Source organism: Gracilinanus agilis, chromosome 2 (assembly GCF_016433145.1).
Source record: "Gracilinanus agilis isolate LMUSP501 chromosome 2, AgileGrace, whole genome shotgun sequence".
NCBI lineage: Eukaryota > Metazoa > Chordata > Mammalia > Didelphimorphia > Didelphidae > Gracilinanus > Gracilinanus agilis.
Genome location: NC_058131.1, coordinates 649,569,407 through 649,596,582, shown reverse-complemented (window position 1 = coordinate 649,596,582; position 27,176 = coordinate 649,569,407). Strand labels below are relative to the sequence as shown.

Sequence of the window (27,176 nt, the reverse complement as noted above, 5' to 3'; positions counted from 1 at the left end):
AGAGAGAGATAGAGAGAGAGAGAGAGAGAGAGAGAGAGAGAGAGAGAGAGAGAGAGAGAGAGAGAGAGAGAGAGAAAGAGAGAATAATAAACCAGGGGCAATAAAATGGAGTGAAACACAAAGTAATTATAGCTTTGAAAAAATTTTTACTGCAAGTTTCTCTGATAAAGACCTCATTTTTCAAATACATGTAGAATTGAATCAAATTTATGAAAATATGTCACTCCCCAATTAATAAATGATAAGGATATAAACAGGCAAATTTTAGACAGAAATCAAAGCTATCTATAGTCATATAAAATGCTCTAAATCATTATTGATTAGAGAAACATAAATCCAAACAACTCCAAGCTACTGCCTCATACTAATTATATTGGCTAATATGACAGAAAAGGGAAAAGATACATATTGGAGGAGATGTGGGAAAATAAGGTCACTAAATCACTATTGGTTGAGTTGTGAACTGATTGAACCATTCTGGAGAGTATTTTGTAACTTGTCCAAAGAGCTATAAAACTGTTTATACCCAGAAATAACACTACTAGGCTGTATCCCAAAGAGATTTTTAAATGGGGGAGGATCTATATGTACAGAAATATGTATTGCAACTTTTTTCATGTGGGGGCAAAGAATTGGAAATTTAAAGATGTCCATCAATTGGAGAATGCCTAAACAAGTTGTGGTATATGATTGCAATAGAATACTACTGTGCTATTAGAAATGAAGAGCAGGATACTTTCAGAAAAACCTGGAAAGACTTGCAAAAACTAATACCAGGTGAACAGAAACAGAAATAGGAACGCATTGTATATAATAACAGCAATATTGTATGATGACCAACTATGAATGACTTAGCTATTGTCAGATCTAAAACAATTTTTCTCGGGCTTAGTTTTTTGTTGTTGTTGTTATTTTTGTTTTGGTCTCTGTTTTCTTTCACAATGTGACTTTTATGGAAGTGTTTTGAATGATTGCATTTGTATAACATATCAAACTGCTTGCTTTCTTAATGGGAATGGGGGAAAGAAAAGAGGGAGAGAATTTGGAACTCTAAGTTTGTTTAAAGAATGTTAAAAATTGTTATTACATGTAATTGGAAAAAATAAAAATGATTTTAAAATAAATTGCACCAAGATTTTCAGGACACCTTGAATAAGGTGGTCTTCATTTTTGTGAATCTGCTTTTACCTTCAGCATTGACAGTGACAGAATAACAGAAAAGGGCCAATTACTTACAATCACAGTTGTTAGATGGTCTATAAAAATAAACTTAGCTGTTGCTACTCTGAATTTGACATCTTTGTCTAATGACCAACAAGAGGAAATATAACTGAAAGAACTCAATTTTAGCAGTCTTGACATTCTCACTAAAAATGAAACAAGAAGCCAGAAGGAGTTGCAACTAAATGAACAGATGGCTCACAGGTTCTCCTTGGAGAGACCAATAATGGAATTGTTAGAATTGTTTTGTATCATGAGGCCATAAACAATAAAAGACATCATATAATGGGACAATTGGTCATAGAGTATTTTATTTCTTATGATAAATATTTTCAAAAAGATCATCTTTAAAATAATATCATTCATGTGCCAAAATCTTTTCCAAAGGAGAAAAAGGCAGCAAAATCTTTGATTAAAATAAATTTCATTATGGTAAAATTGACTTGATTAAATCTAATTAAATAAATGTATAATTTGACACCTAATTAGTACATAAATGGGTATAAGATGAAATGGTGGTGGACATGACAAGCAAAAAATAATATTGTAAAAATAAAATGTATCATTTTAACATATAGGAAATTAGTTGTTACTGATAATGTAGCCATTCTTGAATCAATTTTGTGTATAGTCCTACCATTAATTTGTTAGAGCAATGACAAAAATTAATGCAAAGGTACAATTAAAAATAAAAAGAAAGATTTGGCATACAATTAAAAAAACTTTACCTGACCTATTTAAGGTATTTTTTATGCCAAAAATGACATGTAGATGGAAAACTAGGCATTAATTAACACTTCATGGAAATCTCATAATGAGGAGACCAAAAGTGCTTAAAATTTCCTTAGTCAGGAAACAGTTGATTTACTTGTTAAGCAAAGAGAGATATGGCAACTAAGAGGAATATTGGTTTAGAATAGTGATGGGCAAACTATGACCCGCAGACCAGATGCGGCCTCCTGAAATGTTCTCTCCGGCTGGGAAACATTATTCCTAATCTGATTAATACAATGAGTAGGATACAATACAATGGAACTTCAGAAGAGTTGCCTTAGAAACAGACTGATAGATGAGCATTTCCTTTCCTTTGGCCCCCTTTAAAAAGTTTTTTAAAAAGTTTGCCCATCACTTGTTTAGAATATAAGCTTATTTGTAAAATCTTATAGAAGAGGAATGTGAAAGATTGCAAGTAATATTGACTCATCAAGCAGTGAAAAGCAATGGAATGGGAAGAAAGCTTAAGAAAAGTTGAGTAATTGACTTAGAGTCATGCTAATGGCATTTAAAGATGAAACTTTGGAAGATGAAAATTTGATGAAAGAAGAAAAAGATGTGCATGGGAATATCATAATTGTTTTTACCATCAAGGCCAGTGGAGCCATCGCCTTTGGACACATCACAGACCCAGATGTGGACTAATAGAGGCAGTGCAAATTAACTACAGACTATGGTGACAGGGAAAGCAACTCAGTTGCACCATGTATATACAGAAAAGGACTGTGCTCAAGACAACACAGTTTTGAGAATGTCATGGAATTGGAGGAAATGGTGGTCAGAAGCAAAATATTTCTGAAAAGGATAGATGAGAAGAGAGAAAGAAAGGTAAATGGGGAAAAATAAGATGAAGGGGAACACATAATTAGTGATTAGCAATCATAACTGTGAATATAAATAGGATGAATTCACCAATAAAATGGAAAAGGACAACAAAGAGGATTAAAAACCCAAATCCAACAATATGATATTTACAAAAAACACATTTAAAGCAGGAAGACACACAAAGCATAGAAGTAAGAGTCTAGAGTAGAAGCTATTATGCTTTAGCTAAAGTTAAAAAAAAAAACCAGAGGCAGCAATCATGATCTCAGACAAAGCAAAAGTAAAAATTGATCTAATTAGTAGTGATAAGGAAGGAAATTACATCTTCATAAAGGCACCTTAGACAATGAAACACTATCAGTACCAAACAAAAATGCACCAAATGGCATAGAATCCAAATTCCTAAAAGAGAAGTTACATGATTTACAGGAGGAAATAGACAGTATAGTCTTATTACTTCAGGCCTTAATCTTCCCTTCTTAGAAGTGGATAAATCCAACCAACAAACAATTAAGAAATAAGTTAAGGAGAATAAATAGATCTTTTAAAAGTTACATATGATAGACCTCTTCAAAAAACTGAATGGGAATAGAAAAGAACATATTTTTTTTCTCAGCAATACATGGTGCCTTCACAAAAGGTGCCTTCACAAAAATTGACCATATAATAAGGCATGAAAGCCTCACAACCAAATTAGAAAAGCAGAAATATTAAATGCATCCTTTTCACACCATACTGCAGTAAACTCAATGAAGGGTAGCAGAAAGACTGAAAATTAATTGGAAACTAAATATTATCCTAAAGAATGAGTGGTTCAAAAAACAAAACATAGATGCAATCAATAAATTCATTAAAAAGAATGACAATGAGGAGACAATATACAAAAATTTATGGGGTGCAGCCAAAGCTGTACTTAGGGGGAAATTTATATCTCTAAATATTTATATCAATAAAAATAAAAAATAGATTAATGAAGTAGGCATGCAACTAAAAAAACTAGAAAGAGAACAAATTTAAAATCTCCAAATTAAAAACCAAATTGGAAATATAGAAAAATCAAAGGAGAGATAAATAAAATTGAAAGAAGACCATTGGCCATATAAATAAGACAAGGAGCTGATTTTATGAAAAAAAAATTGAGAGTGTCATGGAATCATGGATTTTGATCTGGAAAGGACTTCTGGATAATCTTGTCTAACACCTTTATTTTACTGATAAAGAATTTAAAACCCAGAGAGATTAGATAATTTGCTTAAATTCACACAAATAGTAAGTGCTAGATCTTGTGTTCATTTTTCAAGTTATCTGAAGTTATACAAAAGTATAGAAAAGGTTTCAGACCTTATAAATACCAAAAATTACCAAGAAAACTAAAGATAATTACCCACCATGTCTAATTTCCTATCTACATAAAAATTTTATGATAACCTAAACAAGTATTGAGGTTATCTTTGTTGGAAATATTATAAAGGAAACTAGAGAATTTCACTAATGATATTTCATCATAGATAATTTCACAAGTGATATTCATCATAGAAGATCACATCTTTACCATCACAATTAATTGAAAGATATAAAGACATGATTTCACCCTGCTTTTGGGGGTAGTTATTTAAAACTATTTGATTCATTTGTAGAAAATTCTGCTTTAAGAAGGGATATTAGTGAGATATCATCAAAGAGATGTATGACTGAAAAAGATAAGCTAGTCACATGATAAAAGCAGTGAATAATTAATGCACAGTCTGTCTGGCCATTTAAATGCTTGGTTTAGAATAACTTGAGGAAAGCCTACCAAACATTAGTTGGATCTCTTTAAATAAAATAATAAAAGGATAGAGAAACACTTACTATGAGCTGCAGCAAATGGATGGGAGAATATGGATGAGGGCAGTGCAGGATAGGAAGTTGTGGATGGGATGCCATCCATATTACTGGTGGGAATCCCCACACTGAAGAAATCATAGATCCATTTGAGAATTTTAAGACAGAGTGGGGGTGGAAATGCCTATATGCCTGACTTTGATTAATAGAAAAAATTTCAGGTATTATTATCATTCTCTGGTATAATTTTCATGATAATATATGAGCATTTAGAATAGGATCAATAAGAATAAAAATAATACATTGAAAATAGCTTGCATCAAATTAAATTTGTTTCCTTTTTAATATTTACTAAGATTAAATAGAATAAGGACAAATGTTTACATTTACAAATTCTGCACTCAGATTTTAAAAATTAACTCCCACATATGGAAAGGGGGAAAGGGTGATTAGAGAACAGAAAAATATTTATTGTAAAAAGACCAGAAAAATTTAGTGAACTATAAATTCAGAATGAATCAAGTGTCACATGGCAGTCAAAAAAACTCAATTATTCTTTAGCTAGGGAGAGGGGTGGAGTGTGGGAGTGGAATGTAAAGGTACTTAATGTCCCTCATACCTTAACTAGAGATCTTTAGCCACTGAAAAAAGAGACTTAGGGAGGAGTAGGACAGTTAAGAATTTGAAGGGCTGTCTTGTAGCTATTCTTTCCCTGAGAATGACTAATAGCACTGGGTAGAATTGCAAAAGAAACAGAGTTCTGCCTAAAGAAAAGTTTCCTAACAATTAAAAAGTGTCCAAAACTGAAATGGATTCTCTCAGAAGGCAGTAGGCTCTCCATCAAATAGAAAATAGATTACCATTTGTTATAAATAATAAGAATAATGATAATGATAATAATAATGTTTACACAGTACTTTAATGTTTATTAAGCCTTTTAATTCTCATTTTATCCTCTTGGCAACTATGGATGGTAGATATTACTATTATCCCCATTTTATAGAGGAGGCATACTAAAGTTAAGTGACTTATCCAGGTTCACCCAACTATTAAGTGTATGAGGAAGGATTTAAATTAAGGTCTTCTTGATTCCTAAGTCCAGCCCTCTATACTTCCTACCACTTAACTGCTCAGGTATAAGATAGCCAGGATTACTTAAGATCGGATCATAGATTTAGAGCTAGAAGACATCTTAGAGACTCTCTAATCCAACCTTTTCATCTTTCAAATGGAGAGATTAAGTGACTTGCTTAGGGTCACACATGGGAGTGAGTAGTAGATCCAAAATTTGAGTACAGGTCTTCTGTTTCCAAATCTAGGACATTTTCTATTAAACCCTTTTTTCTTTGTAAATCTGTGATTTTGTGGATGATTTCCTTATCCTTTACATCTAATCCATCCCACAAGTCTCATTACTGTCCATATGGATTATTAACTGGTTTTATTGACTCTACTAATTCTTCCTCAGTCTACCCTCCATATTCCTGCCAAAGTAATCTTCCATATATAGTTAGCAGTGCCACATCTCAGCTCAGACCTCTTCAGTGGCTCCCCATTGTCTGCCAAATTTCTTATCTCTCCATTATCTTGATTTTCCTGTTTTATCCTGTATTCTTACCCTCCATATATATTAAATTCTAGTCACACTGAAATACTACTGACATAGCATATATATCCCACACATTCCCACCTTCATACTTTTAGGTCATAGTGTTTTATATGCTGAAAAGACCCTATCCTTCCCTTTATCTACTCTTTTAAAGACTACTGATCTTTTAAAGAAGAGCACATCATTCTTGACTTAAGAGCTTTTGACACTTTTAGTCACCATCGTCACCTTGAAAATCTCTCTCTAGGTTTTCTTGTCTGATCTCTCTTGATTCTCCTATCTGTCTGACCATTCCTTCTCAGTCTTCTTTACAAGATCTTCACCCATGGAAGTCTCCCAAGGCTTTGACTTGGACCCTCTTCTTTTTTTCTCTCTGCTATTTCTCTTGATACCCTCAACTCCCATGGATTCAATTTTCATATCCAGATAATTGCCAGATTTTTCCAATCCTACCCTCTCTTCTGATCTCTGGTCTTGCATCTCCAACTATTTTTTGGATGTCTCAAAGACTTGTAAATGATTAAAATGTGCATTTTTGTATGTAAATTCTATTAGTTTGGGTGGGGGACACATATGAATGTTTTATGCACAGTGAAGATGTCCCAAGTTTGGAAGTTTAGGTAATGGAATATATAGTTGTTATTCGTTTCTTATAAGACATCCCATCTTAAACTCACTGTGTCCAAAACTGAACTCATTATCTGTTCCCCAAAATTATCTCCTCTTCCTAACTTCCTTATTACTTTGGAGAGTACCACGATCCTCCCACTTACCCAGGCTCATAACCCACTAATCATCCTTGATTCATTCTTGACTCTTTACTGTCTTTCACAACCTATATCCAAATCAGTTGCCAAGTCCCATTGATTCTTCCTTTAGAATATCTCTCTTACACAACTTCTTTTCTCCCTTAATATTGCCACCATTCTGGTACAGACCCTTATCACCTCACACCTAGACTATTACATTAGTCTTCAGGTTGACCTCCCAACTTCAAGTCTCTTCTTACTCCAACCTATCTTCTAGCCAGCTTTCAAATTGTTAATTGTTATGAGAATAATAATAATAATAGCAATCATTTAATAGCTAACATTTATATAGTATTTATCATGTATCAAGCACTGTGCTAAGTACTTTACAATTATGTTATTTGATTCCTACAACAACACTGGAAGGAAGTATTTTTTTTTATAGATGAGGGAATTCAGGCAAACAGGTTAAATGACTTGCTCAAGGACACATAGCTAGTAAGTGTCTGAGTCTGGATTTGGATTCAGATTTTCCTGATTCCAGACCCAGCATTGTATTCACTATATCACATGGATGATTAAACTAAAGCCTTGATAGTTGACTCACTTGAGGTTCTGTACTTGTAGATAGCAGAATTAGGATGTGCAGGATCTTCTAACTCCAAATTCAAAGCACTTTCTACTATACTATCTAATTAGTAATTATATGGGAGTAAGGGATGGAAAAATGGAAACAAATCTCTACCCTAGTAAGAGTACTTTAAGGTACTCTCAAACATATTGATTCCCTTTTGCAGTAGGTAAAAATAGGGTTCATTAAGCTACATTTTTTGAACAGCTGCTTTATTTAATGTGCTGTATTGTTCTTAGGGCTACAGGCCATGCAAAGAGGTATCAGGCATGGCCCCTCTTAATGTGTATATACAGGTGTACTTATTCCCAGGACACTACAAACGCATTGCGTAGGCACACAAAAATGTGAATAGCCTTCTGCACACTGTAATCCACACAGGCTTACAGATGTCTTCACATATACAAACACCAAGACACATTTATATTTTTACACCCATGCACTCCTAGATGCAGTACCTCATAGACACATAAACACTTAGAACACATGTGTATGTATTCAGAGAGAAATCACAGACTCCCTTTGATTTTCTCAGCTTCAATATGAAGAGAACACTGAGCTTGGAGTCCGGGAAGCAGAGTTAAGATCTTGATTTCACCACTCAGTGACACTGGGATAGGTGTTTGACTTATACTTGCCCAAGTTAATTCATCTATAGAGAGAAGATAGTAATTCTTTCTGTTTCAAGAGTCAGTAAATGCTCATATAAATTAATTCACTTTGAACACATCACTCCTTTGAGCCTTAGTTTTCTCATTTATGAAACAAAGATCCATTTCAGTTCTAATGTTCTGTGGTAATATATTTTTAATGTTAGTTGCTCTGAAGAAAAAATAAAATTTGAGAGATGGAAAGAAAGTTATCTAATCCAACATCCTCATTTTTCAAATAAGGAAACTGAGGCCCAGTGTAGTGAAGTAGATTACCAGGCATTATACTACTTTGGAGAAAAAAAGTTAGGATTTGAACTCAGGTTTATGCACTCCTGATGAAAGCTCCCTTTCCATATGGGCATTCTCAGAATTATAAACCTAAGATGCTTTGAACAGAAAAGCACAATATAAATTTTAAGATATACTTATTATAAACGTAAAATTATTCTATAATTAATGGTTTGGACTCTAATTTACTAGATTAAGAAAGGAAGAAAGGCATAGTCTCCTCATTGATCTCTAGTATATTGACTATTCAGTGACTTTCAAAATTAATTCTAACTTTAAGAATTCATATAATATTTTTAGCTTTATGAGAACTAGCAAAATTTTAAGTTGTCCAGTATTTCAGAAGTGAAATAAGAGGGCATGATAAGAACATGTGTGTCTATGTGTGCTGGGGTGTGAGTGTAGAAGCATAAATTTCTGAGCATTTGATGCAGAGAGGTGGGTATTTAGACAGCTCTGCTTGTAAAATTCTTGTGAATGGGGATGGATGTTTGTGACTATTTTACCCTAATGTTATATGTGCATGAGATTTATGCATTGTGGGGGACCTATCTTTGTTGGGATACATCAATCTCTGTTACTAGTTGGATTTAGAAATAAATATGATTATAATAAAAAATTTCTTTAGTAGTTGCCTCTCATTTAAGATGTGAATGATTAATTTGTATGTAATTTGTTATGGGGGTAATATGAGGAAAGGTGTTTGGGATAAGGGAATTGAAAGGAGGATGTTGGAGACTTGGTAAATGGATAAATTAGGCTACAGGTAGGCTGGGATTAAAGGAGATTCAGGGTATAATAGGACTGAAGTCAGGAGTATAACACAGAAGGGAAACAGAGATCTTCTTGGGAGAAAGAAGTTAAACTAAACAGGCTAACACAGCAGGCTTACAGACTGGGACTTAGACTCAAACACAAACTGAAGGAAATAGACTAGACTGAAATTAACAAACAGGCTTTAGTTAATTTCATAGGAAGGGACCTATTTTGAAGTAACACCTTCCTTCAAGATGGATGCCCAGCTTCCCTCTAAACCCAGAGTATGTTTTCTCTTTCCCTCTTCTTCCCTCTTGTTAGCTAACAGACAAATTACACTAAATAGGACTATTGAAACACCAAGGATTAATTTATTTGAAGGATGTTGTTAGGAAGGTGGATTAAAGGAAAGCCCTATCAGTTATCTCAGGAACCTCAGGTCGGGGAAGGGAAATAAAGATGGAATCTGAATAAGGACCTGCCTTGCTCAGTTTTACAAAATCTATCTAAAGGGAATAAATTATAAATAATGCTGTCAATTAGATAACTCTTCACAGATTTAACTCCTCTCTAATTTCTCTCCTTATAAACTCCACAGCCACTAAGGTAAGGGAGGGAAGGCAGGGTGGTATTAGGAAAGGAAGATATAAAGGGTCTATCTAAAATAATAATTTCTTAAGTAAATATCTCAATGCTAGGCTAAATTTCAATATTGAAGCTAGATAATCTAAGAGCTCGCTCATTGACTTCCTCCCTTCACGGAAGATCCAGTCAACTGCCTCTCCTCAAGATTCTAAAACCTCTAACAGCTATTTGGAACTCAGCCAAAACTAGAAAAAAAACTATAACCCCAAATTCTGTATACTACAGTTACTAGTTGGATTTAGAAATAAATATGATTATAATAAAAAATTTCTTTAGTAGTTGCCTCTCATTTAAGATGTGAATGATTAATTTGTATGTAATTTCTATTAGTTGGGGTGGGAGACCTGTATGATTGTTGTATGCACAGTGGAAGTGTCCTAGTAAGAGATTTTAGGTAATGGGATATATAATAATGATTTGTTTCTTATAAGATATATATATATATATACACATACATATTATAGATATACGTATATACGTGTGTGTATATATACATATGTATGCATATGTATATATATATATATATAAAAGATATAAGGTCTTGCCCTGGAAATCTATCTAAAAGTAAGTAGGTTCTGTAGCTTATGATATTAGAGTAATGCCATAGGTCTGGACATCTGATTTTAACATCTTAAGGAAATATAGAAATGAGCCACCTGTGTACTGATAACTTATTTAATTTGCAAGTGCTCTTTGCAAACTATGAGAGAATGGTTGTGTAGACCTTGCTCTTCCAGTCAGCCAATAATCTTTAGGATACTTTTTTCCAGTCTGTGCCTATTTTGAAATGCATTGATATAGCTATTTTCCTGCTTTTTAGATGGTTGAACACTTTAGGAATGTTGGCCAATCAGGGCATCGATGTTGTGATACGGCACTCATTTTTTGACCACGGCTACAATCACCTTGTGGACCAGAATTTTAACCCGTTACCAGTAAGTGCGGGATGAAGATCCCATCACCTGTTCCATGTCTTTCAATCCCTCTGATCACATCTTTCGTCTTACTGTGTGTAGGCTGTGAAAATTTTCTTTTTCTTTTCCCATTGCCTATTAGTACCATAAATCAGAGAAAGATATTCTTGTCTTCTGTTCCCTTGACCCATTTCACAGACTTTTGGCTTCATCACAATTTTTTTTAATTTAAAATCCACTTCTCCTTGTGGCCTGTTTGAACTCTACTTGAAAATGAATTTTTCCAGATTGGTTTCTTTTAATGCTAATAGGATACATTAGTTAATGTCAAATGCAACATGTTGAAAGCAGATGGGAAAATGTTAGCCAAAATCAGAGACAATGTGGATGCCTGTCTTAGAGAAAGAAGAAGAGTCCAGTTACAGTCAGATATTGACCCATGAATGGACATTAAGGGAATTTATGTGGAACACAGTTGTGCTGAGGGGAATCCAAGAAGTATATAATAGTTGCCTATTATAGTTGTTCACACATTAATGAAACCCAATTTGTTCAGTAGAATTACTTTGAGAACATATTGTGGCAACCTTACTTTACCCTGAATCCTATCCTAACCAGGTAGCCCATTTCTCGATCTTGGCCAAACAAATCACTCCTTTTTTGGATCCATAGCTAATAAAGCGAGGTGTGTGTATGGGTGTCTGTGTGTCTGTGTGTATGTGCATGTGTTCACTGAAATTGTTATCATTGTTAAATTAGATGTATGATGTAGCTTAAAGGCCATTAACAAGATCTGCACTGAATAACTTGTTTAGGAGTTATAGATACTCAAAATTAAGCTGCTATCATTGTAATATTTCTAGTAAGTATTCACCCTCAGAGTGTCAGGAAAGGGTATGCATCAATATAGAATTGTGGTATTTTTAGAATTAGAGAAGATTTAAGATAATAAACTAATAACTTGTGGGGACTATTGAAAGAGTAAAAAGAATGCTGAACTTGGAATCAGAGATCTGGATTTGGCTCTCAGATTTGTCACGTACTGTCCATATAGGGGATCCTAGAAAGGTCACTTACCTTCCCTCAGTTTCTTTATCTATAAAATAAGTTAGTAGGCTAGACCAGAGGTGTCAGACACATAGCCTACAACATTCTTAAATGAAGCCTAAAGCAGATTAAAATGTAATTGGGATATATTTGACAAATAAATAAAAATACAATCAAACACATAAGAATACATTCTGAAACTAAGTATGTGGCCCACAGGGATCCTTGTATGTGGATCGGTTTCTCCTGTTTCAATTTGAGTTTGACACCACTGGCCTAGATGAGCTATATATAATCCACTCTCACTCTAACTCTGTGATTTGAGGTAGCCCAGTGACATAGTAGTTAGAACACTGGATTGGAATCAGGAAGATCTGAGTTTGAGTCCTGCCTTAAGAGACTTATTAACCATGTAATCCCAAGCAAGTTTTATTTAACCTCTCTCAGTCTCCGTTTCCTCATCTACAAAATATAGATAATAATGATACCTACCTCACAGGGTTGTTGTGAGGATCAAATGAAATGTAAAGTACTTTACAAACCTTGAGGTACAATACAAAATGTTCACTATCCTTATCATTATCCACTGTGATAAAGCACTTTGAAACAGGAAAAAAGCATTTAAAAATACAAAGAAATGTTGTTACTATTATAGTTCAATGGAACTTCATTAGGATACTCTCTTTGGGGTTCATGCTATGGGCCACAGAAAATCAGAGTGCCTTAAATCAAAGCAGGGTAGAAATTAAGAATACATGTAAATATTGTGGTAAGCCAGAGATGGAAGACTTAAGCCAAAATTAAACTGAATTAGAGGGCTGAACAGAGGTCTTTCTAAGACTTAACCCCTTAAACTAGACAAATTTGGCATCTCTGCCTTTTTCTGTTACCCATAATTGCTTACGTGTATATACTTTGAACCTTTAAATTCTCATAGTTTGATTCCATTCAAGATTATTGCCCTGAAAAGTGTTGCTGTTGAATGTAGTAATAATAATCACTCATATTTCTTGTGTAATATAATTGACAGCTACCTGCAAAATTACTTCATGAGAGAGGTAGCACTCATGTTATTTATCCTCATTTTACAGATGACCCAAAGAGGTTAAAACTTGCCCATTTTGGAAGCATTCAAGATGGGACCATCTGATTCTAGGTCTAGTGCTTTTTTCATTATACCATGATAGAGTATAGGATCTAAGAGAAGGGGTGTATCCATGTGGTTCACCATATAGCCACAGGGGATGTTACCCACATCTCCAAGATTCCTGTCTTTAAGATGCTTCACAGGGCCCATCTATTTAGCAAAAAGTCTTAAAATAACTAAGAAGCTATACTTCTGAAAACACTCAGCTCTATTAAAGAAATCTTATGTAAAAGGACTTTTTAAAAGTATCAAATTGTCTTTTCATCTTTTTTTTCCTCTAATAAATTCTACACCTTGTAAGCACAAAACTTGGCAGCTGAAAGAACAGGTCTTATATCTCCTCTGGAAGGAATTTACAAGGCTAAACCAGGACACAGTTTCCACAAATACTGCCAGAAGTCTCTTGGAATGTGTAGTGGAGATCTGGGAAATAGAATGATTACCCCTTCAGAGAGTTATGCACTTGATAATCCAATACTGTCAATAAAAACTTGTGGATTTTACATTGTGATTAAATCTTCAAGAGAATTTGTTAAGGGCACAGGGGGTTTAGTGATGGAATTTTTCCCATTTAAAAATATCATCTGCTTCTGCCCTAGTTCTTCTATACTAATTCAGTGACACTTTATGGAAGGATATCATAAGTTTTGTAACTTAATGTTGTTTTTCTCTTCTGTTGTTCAGATGAGCTAAAAGAAATAGCAAACATGAAAGCCATGGTCTTAAAGAATTCATTAGTCCACATTATATCCCAATCATCTTTGATCCCACTATTTAAGGTTCTATTCTTGTGCTGGTTAGGCTAATTTGAGTAAAAAAGAATTATGAAAAATAGTCCTTTAAAAACAAAATTAGTCTTAGAAAAAAACTTTAAAGACATTTTTATATGCATCCTAGTTTTCTTTATATTATTTGTCTAGCAAGCCGTAAGATTTAGAAACATAGGATCATAGAATTTAGAGGTATATCAGGAGTGGAATGAGGATCTTGGAAGTCCTAGAAGAAATAAATCTTTACAACAATACGTATCTTTATCATTCAGTTTTCAACACTACCTTCTTTTTACTTCTACCTCCATTAGGCCATTGGACAGAATGAGATTTTGTACTCCATGGCCAACCAGTTTTTCATGGAGTCTATTTGTAAAAGGAGATATTTTTAACCCAAATAGAGTTACCATTTTCTTGCATACTACTCGGGTTATACAGCTTTAAGCATTTTTCTGGGGAGAATTACTGAGATCCACTTCATATGCTAATTTATAGCATTGTCTCCAAAAGGCTGATCTATAGCTATGTAACAAACTGCATCTCAAAAAAAGAATGAACTTTTAATTAGTTGTCATTTCAAAAACTTTTCTACATGTGACTTTAGTATGTTACCTTGAGAAATCTACAGCCAGTCTAAGTAAAAGGAATCCTTCAGGAAAAGGTCTTCAAATTTATATTGTAGCTAAATACAAAAGGGTATTACTTTAAAATCAGTCACTAATGTTTAGAAGTGGAATATAAAAATTAGCTTTTTATCTCATGGCCTTTTTAAGAGCTATCCTTTTAGAAAATAAAATTGTCTCTTGATAGTCTTCTTTCTAGAATGGCCAGGTATTTCATAACAAAGACTTTATAAAGCACAAATTAGTGGAGTTGAAAATACAGACTGAAAATATATTTATCTTGATAATGTACTATCCTTTGGACAAAATAACTACAAATTTACCACCAGGGGGCAGCCATGTGCTCCAAATTAATTTTCCCAGAACAAAAGAGTAGCTCATTTAAGTTATTGCTTACCTACTAGCACTGGTTAACAGAAGCAAATCCAAGAAATTACTGAGATTGAGTCTTGGAAGTCTCATGTCATAGTGAAATTAGTATTGCATGGAGAGTTAGGAGACTTTAGTTTGATTCCTAAATGCCTAATTTACCTTAGGTAATTCACCTCTCTGGCTCTTCATTTCCCTTTGAGAAGGTGATTTATGAAGTCTTTACTAGATTTTTGAGTATGAATCATCAATATGACCTGTGGCTATATGATGGAAAGAAACCTTATATCCTATCCAGAAACTGAACTGTGATCTTGTCTTTATTAACATGAATTCACTTCTGGTTAAGAACATATTTATGGCAACATTAAAGGTCATAGAGGAATCCCACTATCTCACAAATGGCTCCAGTTAAAATCTGAAACAGACTCCAAATAGAACAATGATAAAGAAACAGAAGTAAAGAAAGGGAAGGAATTCATCATCATGTATTTGTGGGATATCAAAGTATACAAACAATGAGGAAGGGATGAAGGAAGTAGGCATCTCATGTACTTTACTCTTATGGGAACTAGAACAGGGAGAATTGAACACACACACAAAGTATTTGGAATAAATATCTACTAAATTCCACAAAGAAATAGATGGAGATCGGGAAAGAGCAAGAAAAATATAAAAGGGGAAATTGAGTTAAGAAAGAAATTGATGCAAGCAAAACAAATTTTGACTTTATGAAGTTTATCATGAAGAAGAGACGAAAAAGGGATATATACTTGTGTGATTCTTATAAGAAGTAGATATCTGGGCTTGGAAAAGATGAAGGGCATGATGAGTTGGAATAGACTATTTCAGTTACAGATGACTAGTGTTGATCAGATTCCTCTTCTTTTTACACCTATTTCTTTGCAAAAATTTTGGTGGGGAGGAGAAGAGTAAAGAGGAAAATTATAAGACATTATGAAGTTAAGAGTACAATTAACAGTCACAACAGGTGAATCTGAGTGAGAATTTACCTATGAAAGAAAACTTATCTCTGAAAGAAGGGAAGCATGGATTAATAAAGCAGAATCTAAAAACATATTGTTTACACAGAATACACTTTGAATGCAAACATTTAAACAAAGTTAAAGTGAAGATCTAGAGCAGGATTTATAAGTCCTATGTACCTTTAAAAAAGCAAAAAGTAAAAAATCATGATGTTAGATTCAGCCATAATAAAAAGAGGTATGTTTAAGAGGAATAAATAGGAATATCACATTATTCTTAAAGGTGCCAAGGAGAAATAATACCAATACGTAATAGATTAACACCTAAAGCATCTAGGTACCTGAAGGAAAAGTTAACTGAATGAAGAGGAGAAATATACAGAAAAACTATAGTATTTGGGGCCTTCCTATTTGTCTTTCATACCTAGACAAATCTAAGAATGATAAATAAGAAAGACATTAAGGGCATGAACAAAATTTTGGGAATACTAGATCTATTAGCTCATTGTCAGGAAGCATTTATTAAATGCATGTGCTAAGTGCTAGGGGTACAAGAAAGGCCAAAGACAATCTCTGCTTTCAGAACTCACAGAAGAACTCTCAAAAGACTGTGAAGTCAGAGAGACATGCAAACAATTACATCTCAACAAGATTTATCAGGATAAATTGGACAGAATAAATAGAGAAAAGCCTCTAGCACTGAGGGAGAGCACAGTAGGCTTCTTGTAGAAAATAAAATTTGAACCAAAACTTAAAGGAAGCCAGGAGGCAGAGATGAAGAGGGAGAGTATTGCAGGCATAAGGATAACCACTAAAAAAGCCCTGATGGAGAGGGAAAGAAAGAAATATACACATTTGTCTTCTGTGCATGGAACCCTTGCAAAATTGACCATGAAATAGGACTAGAAAACCTTTTAAACATCTGCAGAAAAATAGAAATATAAACATAATCTTTACTGACCACAGGCTAATGAAAATTGTAACAAAAAGGACATTTATAGAAATAATTCACTTTTAAATGGAAACTATATTCTTAAAGAATTGGTAGGTCAAATAACAAATATAGAAACAAGAAATAACTTGATTATAGAAAATGAAATATTGAAAAAACATATCAAAACAGTAAGGATATAACCAAAACAGTCCTTGAAAATAATTTTATCTCAAAACACTTTCTTCAGTAAAAGAGAAATAGAATAAATCAGTGAGTTAAGCATGTAGCTAATCAAATTAGAAAACTACAAATAAAAAACCCAACCAAACACAAAAATTTTAAATAAAAAAACAAAGAAGCAAACAAAATTAAAAGCAAGATCCTTTGAGTATATAAATAAAACTAGGATCTGTTTTTTGAAACCATTAATAAATTGGATTTTTAAAGCAAAGAGGATAACCAAATTGCCAGTATAAGAAGGATAATTCATAAATGAATAATAAAGGCAATTCTCAGGAAGGATTTTGTATAATTACATGCAATTGACATATTAAAATAAATGGTTGAATTCTTAGAAAAATAAGAGAAATTTTAAATAATACAATCTCAGGAAAAAAATTAATGAAGCCATTAAGAGGGAGTTACAGTTTTTTTTGTTTGTTTTTTTGGTCCCTGTTGGCAGCCTTTAGGCCCATTCTTATGATAGTTTTTTTTAATGTATGAACTAAATTACATAGGATTACAAAGTAAACTCATTATGCTGAAATAAAAATGTAGGATTTTTTTTAATACAAGATTGTAGACATCCTAAAATCTATCAATGGATACTTTGAGGGAGAGGAGAAAGATAAGCAGAGAAATAATATTATAGACCAATATTTCTAATAACCATTACTTTAATGACAACAATGTAAGTAAAGGATTATATATACTATTACCATTTTGGATTTATCCTAGCAATGTCAGGTTGTTACAGTAGTAGTAAAACTATAACATATAATTTTAAAAATGACAAAAATTGGGTGACTATATCAGTACATGTATCAAGGGGTCCCAGAGGGCAATAGTTCTCAAACTGTATTTTATAGAACCTTGAAATTCCTCACTTTGAAAAAAAGGGCTTTATGCTATTCATTAATAGATATTCATCATTGTGGAAGATTTTACCTCAAAGGTTCTGCCAAAGCTTTGCTTAAACCTAAAAGTTTTACCATGGGGGAAATTTTTAAGAACCACTGTCTTAGATAATCCTAGAATTTCAATTAAAGAATTAATTGAAACAACTTCAGAATAGCAGAATACAAAACAAACTGAGAAAATCATGAATCTTTCTGTATATTACCAACAAAACTCAGCCTGAAGAAATCCAATAAGAATTCCATTCAGAATTAAGATATAATGAATAAAGTACCTGTGGGTCCAGCAAAGATAACACAGACAAGAATTATAAGACTTCAACTGCAGAACTGAAAAGTTACAGAAATAAATACATACACAAATTGACAATATTAATTTTTCATTTTTGGGCCATGCTGGTATAATTAATGAGGGAGCAGCTGGGTAGCTGATTGAGAGCCAGGCCTAGAGACGGGAGGTCCTAGGTTCAAATTTGGCTTGAGACACTTCCCAGCTGTGTGACCCTGGGCAAGTCACTTGACCCCCATTGCCTACCCTTACCACTCTTCTGCCTTGGAGCCAATACACAGTATTGACGCCAAGACAGAAGGTAAGGGTTTAAAAAAAATTAAAAAATAAAAATAACAATGCCACCTAAATCAGCTATCATATTTACTGCTATACCAACCAGACTATTATAGGGTTGCTTTATACTGTCAGAAAAAAATAAGAACAAAATTCATCCCGAGGAACAAATGATGAAAAATAAAAAATAAAATAAAATAATAAATAAAAGTGAGGAGGAGACCTAGTTGTACCAGATCTCAAATTATACTACAATTTGATAATCATTAAAACTCTTCCCTAGAGAATTTGATGAGATGAACACATTAGCTACACAACGCCTAGAAGTAATTGTACAAGTAGCACAGTGCTCAATTAATCCAAGGTTCTAACCATTATGGTAAGGACTTACTATTTGCAAAATAGTTGGGAAAACTAGAAAAAAGTTAAGATAAATTAATATTAAAGCAATATCTTGCACTATACCAAAATAAATACCCTAAACATGACCTACACATAAAGGTTGTATTATTAGCAAAACGGAGAATCAAGAAAGAAAATAACTTTAACAACTATGGATATGGAAAGATGGAATATGGTAAATATTTCAAGAATAAAATAAATAATTTTGATTACCTAAAATTATAAAGATTTTGCACAAGCAAAAGTATTATAGTTAAAACTAGAAGGAAAATAGTTAACTAGGGAGAATTATGTCAAATTTCTCAAAGATCTTGCTTTTAAGATAAAGAATTGTTACAAATACATGAGAAAATGAGTAATTTCTCAATATGTAAATAGTGAGAGGATATGAATAGTTTTCTAAGGAAGCAATGCAGCCTATTAATAGTCATTTGAAAAAGTGTGTCAGATCATTAATCAACCATAAGAGAAATGCAAATTAAAACAACTGCACAGCCATACCACTGCTGGGTTTGTACCCCAAAGAGATAATAAAAAGACTTGTACAAAAATATTTATAGCTATGCTCTTTGTAGTGACAAAAAATTTGGAAAGTAAGGGGATGTCCATTGATTGGGGAATAGCGGAACAAATTGTGGTATCTGATGGTGACGGAATACTACTGTGCTAAAAGAAATAGTGAACTGGAGGAATTCCATGTGAACTGGAAAAACCTCCAAATTCATGCAGAGTGAAAGGAGCAGAACCAGGAGAACATTATACACAGAGACTGATACACTGTGGCATAATCAAATGTAAATGGACTTCTCTGTACTAGCAGCAATGCAATGATCCAGGACAATCAGAGGAACTTATGAGAAAGAACACTATCCACATCCAGAGAAAGAACTGTGGGAGCAGAAACACAGAAGAAAAACATATGATAGGTCACATAGTTCAATGGGGATATAATCAGGATTTTAATGTTAAAAGGTCACTACTGCACATATGAATAATATGGAAGTAGGTTTTGAACAATGATACATGTATAACCCAGGGGAATTGATTGTCAGCTCCAAGAGGAGGGGAGTGGTGGGGGGAGGGAATCATGAATCATGGAAACATGGAAAAATATTCTAAATTTAAAAAAATTAAAACAACTCTGAAGTTTTACCTCACTCCCATCAGAAGATTGACAGAAATGACAAAAAATGAAAATGACACTTGGTGGTGGTACTTTGGGAAATGGGCTCACTCATTTACTGCTGGCATTCTAGAAAACAATGTAAAAAAACAATGTAAAAAAACAAGTCACTAAACTGGGCATGATTTTTTGCCCAGTAATATCTCCACCAAATTTATTTCTTAAAGAGATCAAAACCAGAAGGAAAAAATATATATATATGTTAGTTTATACACACACTTATGGAAGCACTTTTTTATTGCAAGGAAAAAAAAAACACTGAAAACAAGGGGAGTGGATAAAATATTATTTTACTACAAGAAATGAAGAAAGAAACTGATTTAGAAAAGTCTGGGAATTCTTATATGAAATAATTTCTAGTAAAATAAGCAGAACTAGGAAAACAATTTATATAATGACCATAATCTTTCAAAAGAAAACTAGTGCACATAATTTAAGAACTATGATCAATGCAATAAATGATCAATCATGACTCCAGAAAGATGTTAATAAATTATGCTTTCCTTCTCTTGTCAGAGAAGTAATGGACTAGAAGTGCAGATTGATTAACATATATTTTTCCAAACACAGTCAATGTCTATCTTATGTGACTATACTTTTTTCACAAGTGAATCTTTTAGCTGGGAGGTATAAGAAGTTTGAGGAGCAAAAATATTAGTGATAGTGATGCTAAAATGGTTAAAAATGAGAAGAGTTTTAATTAATCATTTTAAAAATTACACAAAATAGAGCAGGAAGTTCAAAAAGGGGCACAGAAAAACAGAGCAGTATTAGAACAACAATGTTAAATTTGCATTATAAAAAACAAGCCACACAATAGAAGTTGGCAGTTTCATTTACAGCCTTCTTTCTGGTTTTTGTATAAGGAAATTTACATAGTTATTGATATTTTTCAAGTTTAGAATAGTTTTTAAAAAACCAATGAGCTCTAACTATCAGATTAGTACAAAAAAACTCTGATTCTAATGGTGGCTGGCTATGTTAGTAGATGATATTAATGAAAGTAAGGCCTTAAGTTCCACAGTCAAGTGAATTTGTGAGTCAATAAGCATCATTTCATTCCATAGTCACAGACTGTATGTAGCCCTGGTGCATGCTACATGTGTGCCATTGATTTAAAAGGAGGCTCAGTCAAGTAGCATGAGAGAAGTGGCACAAATCAATCACTTCTCTTGGAAAAAACATCTCTGAGTCCACGCCTTGATGATAGTGAGAGTCCATAGTATTGTCTTCCCAAATGAAAGGAAACACATTATCAGAGGGCAGAGTGGGATAATTGAAAAAAAGAATTGAACTAGAAAATGGGGGGGGGTCTTTTTTTTAAACTTTAGCTATATTATAAGCTAACTCTGTGCTTAAGGGAAGCCACTTTTATTCTTCTGAACCTCTCTTTCCTTATCTGTAAAATGAGGACTAGATAAACTAACTCCAAAATCTCTCCCATTACTAAATTACTCTATTTCTCTGAATTTTCTAAATATAAAACCATGCCTACTACCTAAATTGTAGTGAAAAGAAAATGATAAAAATGGGTCAGAGTTCTTTGAAAATTATATAAAGGATTGCAGAGAATCGCAGCCTATTAGAACAACATTATAGATGGAGATAGCAAAATGGAAGCCCATAGTGAGGTGGTAGCTTGCCCAATCGAGAAGAATAAACAGGTTATAAAGGTAACGGGATGAGACTTTGCTAGTCATTGCTTGCCTCACCAGAGTGTGTGTGAAGGAAAGAATTGCAGAGCTTTAGACCCCTGCGTAAAAGCTCCACAGCCATAGTCTCTAACTTGTTTGAAATGTAAGCACCTTTCTTTGATCCTTTCTTTCCCATGGGAGGAATCAGGAAACTAAAGGGAGCCCAGTGTACCTGTTAGGAGTAGCTATGATGTGAAACAGGATCCTCTCATTAGCTGCCCAGTCAAAGGCTTTTCCACACACACCTTCTGTGGGAGTCAGTCAGCTGGTTGCTGAGAAAAATGCTGCTTTAGCCAGAGAATCTATCAGTGCATTTCTCACTGGCTGTTCCTCAACCAGTTTTTGCATTTCAGAAAACAGGGCCTCAAAGAAGTTAAATAGTCTACCCCAAATCACACAGATAGTAAGGGATAGCTCCAGGATTCATACCTAGGTCCTCTGTTTCTAAATCCAGATCTCTTTGCACTACACCAGTACATGGCATTTAAACTCTTTCTTAAAGATATCCCATGCCCAAATTCTGATGCTAGGATACAAGTAAAAATAAGGGAGGATCTCAGCATTCATGGAGCTTATTATCTAATAGAAGAGCTAAAACATGTACATTAAAATGATACCAAAAATAGTGTGAGATGAGTGAAAAGTCATACAAGAAGTTAAAACAAAGTTCCCCGAGTATCTCATGAGGACGTGATCACTTTGGGGAGGGAGAATGAAGAAAGGTTTCATGAAAGAAATAATGTTTGAATTAGGACTTGAAAGATAGGTAGAATTTTGGCATGACTATTGATGGTGGAGGAAAATTTAGCATGAACATGAACTGGGCTCTCTATTTTAGAAAACGATTGATTGTAGAGCAATGAAAGAAAAGCTAGAAAATATATTCTCTTCAAATATGGGAAACAAACTATAGATTTCTCAGTCAAGATTAAAGCCATGATCATTTTATAATAACAATTGTAACACTTATCATTTGCTGTTTTTTTATGATCCAACAGACACTTAAAAACCATGATGTGACACATTAGACAGCTAATGGCAAAGCATTTTGAGTATGATGCTGAAGCTAGTCAATCCCAGTTTACTAGGCCCTCATCTTCTCTTAACAAAGATTGTTTCATGAATGGCCATACTGGTCTCCATGCTTCCAGACTCTCTCCTCTCCAACCTCTTGTCCACACAGTTGTCAAATTGTATATTAGTCCTCTTGCCTTTGATCAAATATGAACTTCCTGGTTTGACATTTACAGCTTTTTGCAACTCCAACTTACTTTTTTTAGGCTTAATGTATATTACTGTCCTTTAAATTCTGCCAAACTGCCTGCTTCCTGCTTCCCATATCCTCCTGCATTCCATCTCCCATCTGCACATCTTTCCAAAGGCTGTCTTCAGTGCCTAGTATGAACTCATTCTTCACCTTTGTCCCAGGGTCCCTAGCTTCCTTCTAAGCTATTTCAAATACCTTCTCCTACAAAAAGATGATTCTGATACCCCTAGTTGCTATTGCTATCTCCTTGGAAATTACTTTGAATAAATTTTGTATGTCATTTTCTATTTATATATTGTTTCCTCTCAATATAATTAAGACAGTTTCGTTCTTGTCTTTAGTATACCTGCACCTAGCATAGTGCCTAACATCTAATATGAGTAATAAGTGCTTGCTGAATTGAAACCTAGTTTGGAAGCTATAATATGCCTTCAACAATGCCTAGTATTCCCAGTTTGCCAAGCTGAGGGATTATCATAGCAAGGGATTCGTTTTTTTACTCTAAAGATAATCAGAAACATCTAATTATAGTTTAACTGTGCCCAGGGATCACAGAAATAATTTGCATACATCAGGATTGGAATCATACTTGGAAACAAAAGGAAATGAATTATTATATACATATCATTTTAGCTAAGGCAATTTATTTATCTTTTATGGAAGTGAAGTATTCCCTTAAGTGATACTGAAGGATCAATTATGGTGACACAATAGCATTATTTTTACAAGGCTAGCACTCCAGAAGATATTTTTATTAGGTGTTATTCTTTCAATTCAGGTAAACTGCCATCTGGCAAATGAGAATTCCTGACCTATATGACTCAAACAGCCAGTATTCCCATTTTCATAACCACATGAATCCAAAAGAACCTAGTGTGTTTTTCTACTTAATTATTCCTCTTTCTTTTAAAATAGAGTTCTCTATTAAGACAACTAAACAAATATATTAAGGTACATGTTATTTAAGTATTATACTCATTTTAGAGCATAATTTTTTGAAAATGCAAGCAACAGTATACAAGTAAGTCCCTCTTCCTCATTGAAGTCATCCTCATTTTGCATTATTCTACCTCTTTCTAGTCTGAAGTCAAACTATTCTCTTTTCCCTGAAACTTTTGGCTTATGCAGGATTTAGGATTATAGAATATCAGAGCTGGAAGGGACTTTAGAGAATAACTAGTGAAAACATCTCATTTTACAGAGTTAAGACCCCAAAAAGTACCATAATTTTCCCAATATTGAATACCTAGTTAGTGGAGAAGTGCCAGGACTTATGTGAAATTCAGACATGAGTCCTTTGTTTCTGAATCCACTGTTCTGGGTTACACTGCCTGAGCCAGTCAGCAATTGGATCACCAAATCTTACTTGAAAGAACCATAAAGTTTATTGATTCTAATCTTTGTATTTCACAACTGGAGAAACTGAGCCCCAAAAGAAGTAAAATGAATTGGCCAAAGTTACACAGTGAGTATATAGCAAACCTGAGACTCAAACCCAGGATATTGCCTCTAAGTCTAATGTTCTTTTCATTATATAATACTGCCTTATTTTTATATAGTGAATCTTTGTGTGCACGTGTGTGTTTATAATGATTTCTAGGTATTGTAAGGATAACAAAATGTAATAGTATGTCTTTGTTCTCAAGGAATTTGCAATCTAGTAGACTCTGAATGGTAAATGCAAAATAAATGTTAGAGAGAATAGATGGCATTTTTTTATTAGGAAGGAGAGAACACTAGTGTCTAATATGTTCTACCCTAGGAAATTTCACTCAGAAGGTGATATTTGAGCTATGTCTTTAAAGAATGAATGAGAATAGGCTTGGTAGCATATGAAGGTCATCCCAGGCAAGGAGAATGGTACAGGTAAAACTGTAAGACAAGTAATGATTGGGAAATGGCCAAATTGTATGTATAGTATTATTTTATAATAAGAAGTGAAATAGGAAGAATTTTTAAAACCTGGCTGAATTTATGAAAAACCAAGAAAACAGAATGAAATTAATAATATACACAAACCCTCCACTCTCTTTATAGGTGAGAATGAGTGCTTAAATAAATTAGCCAAAGTACACACATCAAGTACAAAGACACAATATATGTATGAAAATTGGATAACAATATGAGATATCAAAGCAATGTAAATAATAATTACCAATTCCAAAGATATATGGTGGAGGAAAAAGACATTGTGGGCTAAGGTGTTACTTAAACTAGGCCTTGTAGTATGCATAGAATTAAATAGGTACAAAGAAGGAAACAAGGGGACTGGAATTTCATATGGGAAGAAAATTGTGAGTGAAATGTAGAGAGAAATTTTGCTTTATGTGCTTTTAGAATAATGACTTGGAAAGTCTGGCTAAATCAGAAGGTATTTTGGGAAGTGGAAGTGAGATTTGGGTGGCAAAGTAGATTAGAATCAAACTTCAGAAAACTTTGAAACCTGGAGCTATTGAGGAGGAGGATTATGAGCATGAAAGTGACATGTTAGAGATGACATTTTTAAAATATATTGTTTAGTAGCAGTTAAAGGATAGAAATATTAGGAACAGAGAAACCAGTTAGAGAAAAAGGAAGAGATGGAAGGGAGATAACACTATTATTACTAATAATAACATTTCATAGAATTTGATTTTAGTTTTTTTATACATGACAAGCCTCTAGAGAAATTCAATATCAATGTATTATAATGCCCTATCGGTGATCCAGGGTCCTTGAAAGTTATGCCAGTGGAATATAGACTTTTAAAGGTCATACTAAGTAGTAGAAGGGCAACAGACTCCATCTACTATATGAAGCCCACCCCAAGAACGACAGAACTCCCACCAGAAGCTTGGTCACTAGGTGATAATTCTTTTCTTAGTCCTTAAAGGTCCATGAACCTAGATAAACAATGCCTCTAAGTCATGTTCCACTCTCTTTTGCCTCTTTGTAGCAGAGTGGTGGAAAAGCTATGATTGGGTGCTTAGCATCTCAGTTCTTACACCATTTTAAAACATTCAGCTGTTGATACTCTACATATGTAATATTTGTCCAGTGACTGATGAGTTAAGATGCTCCTGAAGCACCCAAAAGACACTCACACTAATATTCTGGTTATAAATGCAACAAGAAGATATAAAGAATTGCAGCCAAATGGAAAGACAATTCTTGGCTCAGTTCTCTTTAGAGAGGGAAATAAAGGAGTTCAGAGTGAATATTATCATTTGTCCAAAGGCAAAATCAAAAACATTTCATGAGACACTCGGTCATATCACCTAACAGTACTTATAATGAACATAAGCAAACAAACTATCACAGAGATAATTAGAGTTAGGCATATTCTGTCTATTGGAAATTTCAAATATAATCCCAGCCTCTGCTATCTGAGGTCTAACCTAGGTATAAATTAGAATGATTTACTCTAGAAGTAATGGAAGACTAATTACAATGTTTGTTGCAAAACATGAAGTAGTAGAGAAATTTTAGGAAGAAATTGAAAAGATAAACCTGACAAAATCATTATATACCTTGCTTGATACTTGATGGTTCAGTGCAAAGGTGGGTACATTTGGTGGGAAAATGTTGGAAAATATGATTTGAGACCAAGAAATTAAAAGGCCTTTATTAGATTATACAGAAATTTCATACCTAGTTTATCATGAATATATTCTTCATGAAGAGAATAAGGAAGCATTAGTGAACACCAAACTTCACCAAAAAAATCAGTTATTATATTTTATCAGAGAAGAAATGAAAGTCTTTTTAAAGTCAAGTCATTAATGACTTGATGATAATACAAACATGCATAATCAAATACATATGTATATAAATATTTGTAGAGATTCCTTCAATGATAACTTGAAAATATATGTGCATATGTATGTATATATTCAAGTAATCAGTTTGTAGAAGTAGCAGTCAATAACAAATTAGGGGAAAAAAGGATAAAATTGCTTACAGTTGCAGCATTTTCAACCTAATCTATTTGAATAAGCTGCCAATTAAGATTAATGAGAATTAATGTTAACTATGATAATCATCACTTCTTATAGAAATTCAGTTGATGAAAAATATGAGGTATCCCAAGGACACCTCAGGAATTATTTAATTTGTGAAAATTTAATTTGTGAAAATTATGGAGGCTTCTTTGTAAGGTGTAGAACATTTCATGTGCTCTTTGAC

At 33.6% G+C, this 27,176-nt stretch overlaps 1 protein-coding gene across 3 annotated transcripts in view; it reads left to right on the top strand.

The window, feature by feature from the left end:
- HPSE2 (heparanase 2 (inactive)) overlaps positions 1–27,176 on the top strand; it is a 695,104-nt gene that overhangs the window by 525,497 nt on the left and 142,431 nt on the right. For all 3 annotated transcript variants that reach the window (XM_044665757.1, XM_044665756.1, XM_044665755.1), the window contains one exon: positions 10,796–10,910. In XM_044665757.1, the coding sequence (XP_044521692.1) occupies positions 10,796–10,910 (115 nt within the window). The remainder of the gene's footprint in view (positions 1–10,795; positions 10,911–27,176) is intronic.